Here is a 5,551-nt window from a genome sequence, read left to right as displayed (position 1 = left end):
CGAGTTCCAGCATTATTCCTGTCACCAAGGCCAAATTTTCCAACTGCCGGTGATTCTTCTTTGTTTCCAACTTTGCATTCCAGTCCCCAGTTGTAATTAACACATCCTGATTGAATGTTTGGTCAATTTCAGACTGCAGAAGTTAATAAAATTCTTCAATTTCCTCATCTTTGGCTTTGGTGGTTGGGGCATAAATTTGAGTAATAGTCATATTAACGGGTCTTCCTTGTAGGCGTATGGATGTTATCCTATCACTGACAGCATTGTACTTCAGGGCAGATGTTAAAACATCCTTTGTTATGATGAATGCCACACCATTCCTCTTCAAACTATCTTTCCCGGCATAGTAGATCATATGTTTGTCTGATTCAAAATGGCCAAAACCAGTCCATTTCAGTTCACTAATGCCGAGGATATCAATCTTTATGTGTTCCATTTTCTTTTTGACAACTTCCAATTTTCCTAGATTCATACTTTGTACATTCCATGTTCTGGTGGTTAATGGATGTCTGCAGGTGTTTCTCTTCAATTTGAGTGGTGCCACATCAGCAGATGGAGGTCTTGAAAGCTTTACCTTATCCATATGAGTAAGGCTGGGTTTACTCAGATGATGCAGCTCTTTCCCAGTCCTATTTTGAGAGCCTTCTAACCTAATTGGACTACTCATAAAGTTGCGTGGTAATGTATCAAACAGTGTTTCTTTGCTATTCATAAGGTTTTCCCTGGCCAATTCTTTGAGAAGTGGATGACCTCTTTCATCTTCCTAGTCTGTCTAAGTCTGTAAGCTGGGCTGATACCTGTGTACCATATGCATCCCACTGGGTTTGAAATACCAGTGGCTCAGCCTCAAAACTCACATTAACATGTCACCACAGTAGGACAAACCAACAGACAAGTTTGTCTTCCTGTTGGAAACCTCTCGTACCACCCTTACCTGGGTCCCTGTGGCTGACTGCTCCTCTGTCTAGGTTCCTGGCTTTTAATCCCTTTTCTCCCACTCTCCTGTCCTGCTGCTTTGGGCATGCCTTGTTTCTCTCTCCTCACCTGGACCCCTGCTGCTGCCTGCTCCTCTGTCCGGGTTCCTGGCTTTTAATCCCCTTTCTTCTGCTGTCCCCCACTGCTGCTTTGGGAGTGTCTGAGTTCTCTCTCCTCACCTGGATCCCTGTGGCTAACTGCTTCTCTGTCTGGGTTCCTGGCTTTTAATCCCCTTTCTCCCACTCTCCTGTCCTGCTGCTTTGGGTGTGCCTGGGTTCTCTCTCCTCACCTGGATCCCTGCAGCTGACAGCTCTTCTGTCCAGGTTCCTTACTCCCACTCTCCTGCCCTGCTGCTTTGGGTATTCCTGAATTCTCTCTCCTCTTACTCATAGGAACCCTTTGACTCATAGGAATCCTCTATACAGCATAACAAAACACTGCCCAGTCATGCGCCATCCTCACAGTCCTTGGTGTGCTTGAGTCCACTCAAACCACTCTGTCAATCCATCTCATCGAGGGTCTTCTCCTTTTTCATTGACCCTCTCCTTTACCTAGCATGGTATCCTTCTCTGGTGAATAATCCCTTCTGACAACATGACCAAAGTAGGTGAGACAAAGTCTGGCCATTCTTGCTTCCAAAGAGCATTCCCACTGCACTTCTTTTAGGACAGATTTGATCGTGCTTCTGGCAGTCCGTGGTATTTTCAGTATTTTTCACCGACACCACAATTCAAAGGCATCAACTCTTCTTCTGTATTCCTTGTTCATTGTCCAGCTCTCACATGCATATGAGGGGATTGAAAATACCATGGGTTGAGTTAGGTGCACCTTAGTCTTAAAAAGTGACATCTTTGCCTCTTAACACTTTAAGGAGATCTTTAGCAGCAGATTTACCCAGTACAGTATGGGTATGATTTCTTGACTGCTCTGCCCATGGGTGTTGTTTGTATAGTCAAGTAAAATGAAATTCCTGACAACTTCAATCTTTTCTCCATTTATGGATCAATCTTTTCTCCATTTATGGAGTAAGATGTTACTTATTATATAAGTAAGATGTTACTTATTATATAAGTAAGATGTTACTTATTGTATAAGTAAGATGTTACTTATTGTATAAGTAAGATGTTACTTGTTGTATAAGTAAGATGTTACTTGTTGTATAAGTAAGATGTTACTTGTTGTATAAGTAAGATGTTACTTATTGGTCCAGTTGTGAGGATTTTTGTTTTCTTTATGATGAGGTGTAATCCATACTGAAGACTGTAGTCTTTGATCTTCATCAGTAAGTGCTTCAAGTCATCTTCACTGTCAGCAAGCAAGATGATGTCATCTGTATATCATAGGTTGTTAATGAGTCTTCCTCCAATCTTAATGCCATGTTCTTCTTCATATAGTCCATCTTCTTGGATTACTTGGTCAGTATACAGATTGGGTAAGTATGGTGAAAGGATACAATCCTGATGCATACCTTTCCTGATTTTAAATCATGCAGTATCCTCTTGTTCTGTTTGAAGGACACCCTCTTGGCCTATTTACAGGTTTCTCATGAGCACAATTAGGTATTTTGGAATTCTCATTCTTTGCAGTGTTACCTTTAATTTGTTATGAGCTACACAGTTGAATGTTTTTGCATTGTCAATAAAGCACAGGTAAACATCTTTCTGGTATTCTTTGCTTTTAGTCAAGATCCATCTGAAATCACCAATGATGTACCTCATTCCATGTCCTCTTCTGAATCCAACTTGCATTTCTGGAAGTTCCCTGTCAATCTACTAACTGCAACTGTTTTTTAATTATTTTCAGCAAAATTTTACTTGTATGTGATATTGATTATATTGTTTGATAATTTTTTCTTTCTGTTTGATCGCCTTTCTTTCAAATGGGCACAAATATGGATCTCATCCAGTCAGATTGCCAGGTAGCTATCTTCCAAATTTCTTGGCATAAATGAGTAAGTGCCTCCAGCACTGCATCCATTTGTTAAAACATCTCAGTGAGTATTCCATCAGTTTCTGGAGCCAGTTCCTTCAGTACAACTTGGACATGTTTTTTTTAATACCATTGGCTCTTGATCATATGCTACCTCCTGAAATAGTTGAACATTGACTGGTTATTTTTGATACAGTGACTGTGTACTCCTTCCATCTTTTTATGATGCTTCCTGCATCATCCAATATTTTGCCCCTAGAATCTGTCAGTATTGTAACTCGAAGCTTGAATTTTGTCTTTAGTTCTTTCAGCTTGAGAAATGCCAAGTGTGTTCTTCCCTTTTGGTTTTCTAACTCCAGATCTTTGCACATTTCATAAATGCTTGTTGGATGAATGGATGAGAAGTAACTATACTTCTCTTCTTTTCCCTTTCTTCTGATCTTAAGTGAAACATCTATTTAAGTAAGTGTTATCTCTTTGCTCTCTTCTGCAGGAAACATTTCCAAAGATCCTGGAAGAATTGAGGAAAGAGATGAAAAAGGCTCTGAAGCTGCAGGCTGAAGGAGTGAAAACCTCAGAAGCTTGGCAGGCAAGTGGCTGGGCCAGCCTGGGAAGTTGTCTACTTGAGTGTGTCCACCTCTGCCTGGTACCTGTACTCTTAGGAAGATCAGCTGGAGTAGCAGTTTTGATTAGTCAGGAAGCCCACTCAGGGTCAGTCAACTTCAAGTTGGTGGGCCGTTGGAAGTGTGGCATTGGGTTTAAGACACTGGCAGCAAAGCTGTGAGGTACATTTACATGCATACTTTCAGCTTTTATAGGAAAGCCACTATTTGGGGGGACATTTTTTTTAAAAAAAGTACATTTTATTGAAATATAATTTATTTACAGTGAAGTACACATAACGACAACAACAACAACAACAAAGTGACATGGGTCAATGCATTTTTTTTTTTTTTTTGCAGTGTTCCCTCCCCTCCCCTCTCACCCCTGGTAAGCATCAAAGAAAGTTTCCTTCCATATACAAACCTTTCCTTGACTTTTTACAGTAATGAACTAATACAATATTTGTCCTTCTGTGATTGACTTATTTCACTCAGCATAATGTCCTTCAAGTTCATCCATGTTATGCCATGTTTTGCAGATTCTACATTATTCTTTAGTGTTGCATAGTATTCCATTGTGTGTATGTACCATAGTTTGGTTATCCATTCTTCTGTTGATGGGCATCTAGGTTGTTTCCATCTTTTTGCTATTGTAAATAGTGCTGTGATGAACATGGGTGTGCATATATCTGTTCTTGTCATGGCTCTCACTTCTTTAGGGTATGTGCCTAACAATGGGATTACTAGGTCAAATGGTATTTCTAATTCCAGCTTTTTAAGGAATTGTCATATTGCTTTCCACAGTGATTGTATCATTTGACAGTCCCACCAGCAGTGGATGAGTGTCCCAATCTTTCCACATCCTTGCCAGCATTTGTTACTTTCTGTCTTGTTGAAATATGCCATTAGTGCTTGGGTGAGATGATATCTCATTGTTGTTTTGATTTGCATCTCTCTGATGGCTAATGATTGTGAGCATTTCTTTATGTATTTGCTGGCCACCAGAATATCCTCTTCAGTGAAGTGTCTATTCATATCTTCTGCCCATTTTTTAATTGGATTGTTAATCTTTTTGTTGTTGAAGTGTTGGAGTTTTCTATAAATTTTAGAGATAAGTTCCTTGTCAGATATGTCATTGCTGAATATTTTTTCCCAATCTGTAGGTTCTCTTTTTACTCTTTTGGCAGTATAATTATTGACAAGTATGAATTTGTTGCTGTCATTTTGTTATCTGCTTTTTCCTGATGTTGCTGATTTCTTTGGTCCATATAATTTTCTGTGCTGAACTTATTTATGAATCGTATTATCATTTATTTCTTTGCTATTGTTTTAGTATTTGCTAAATATTTGTGCTGGTCCTCTTTTTTATTTTGATGTGAAGGTTTATCATTTTTCTTTGAGGTTACCCTCTGATTTATAACTTTTTTGCCAAGTTTAGAACAGTTCATTCTATCTTGCAGTTGTCTTGACTTCCCCACCATTTAGAAGTTTTGTAGCTACAAAGTTTTTTCCCTCTTTTTGGTTTGTAGTTGTCCTCATTTGTCAATTGATGTCTCTGGATCCCTGTGTACAATCTTGTAGGCTTATTTACTTTGGATACTTCCATAACTGTGTTGGTTTCTGCATTACATTATCATGTGTGTTAATGGTCAGTTGTTGTTTGCTGTTGTTGGTTCTCTGTCCAAAGGACTCCCTTTAGCATCTCTTGTACGATTGGTCTGGTTTTAACAAATTTCCTTAATTTCTGCTTATCTGGAAATGTCCTAATCTCACCATCATATTGAGGGACAATTTTGCTGGGTATATAGTTCTTGGTAGGAAATTTTTTTCTTTCAGGGTTTTATATATACCATCCCATTATCTTCTGGCCTACATGATTTCTATCTAGAAATCCAAGCTTAGTCTTGTTGGTTGCCCCTTGTAGGTAACTTTTCGTTTTTCCCATGCTGCTTCCAAGATTTTTTCTTTGTCTTTGGTTTTGGTGAGTTTGATGATGATATGTCTTGGTGATTTTCTTTTGGGGTCTATCCTGTTTGGAGTTCGTT

At 39.0% G+C, this 5,551-nt stretch overlaps 1 protein-coding gene across 1 annotated transcript in view; it reads left to right on the top strand.

The window, feature by feature from the left end:
• The window catches only part of LOC103209038 (E3 ubiquitin-protein ligase TRIM11-like), a 31,424-nt gene that overhangs the window by 15,680 nt on the left and 10,193 nt on the right, over positions 1 to 5,551 (top strand). The window contains exon 2 of the mRNA XM_042782812.1: positions 3,398 to 3,493. Coding sequence (XP_042638746.1) covers positions 3,398 to 3,493 — 96 coding nt within the window. The remainder of the gene's footprint in view (positions 1 to 3,397; positions 3,494 to 5,551) is intronic.

The sequence above is a fragment of the Orycteropus afer genome, unplaced genomic scaffold (assembly GCF_000298275.1).
Source record: "Orycteropus afer afer isolate SDZICR_OR568_19922 unplaced genomic scaffold, OryAfe1.0 scaffold00474, whole genome shotgun sequence".
NCBI lineage: Eukaryota > Metazoa > Chordata > Mammalia > Tubulidentata > Orycteropodidae > Orycteropus > Orycteropus afer.
The sequence above is the reverse complement of the archived record's forward strand: the minus strand, read 5'-3'. Positions and strand labels throughout refer to the sequence as shown.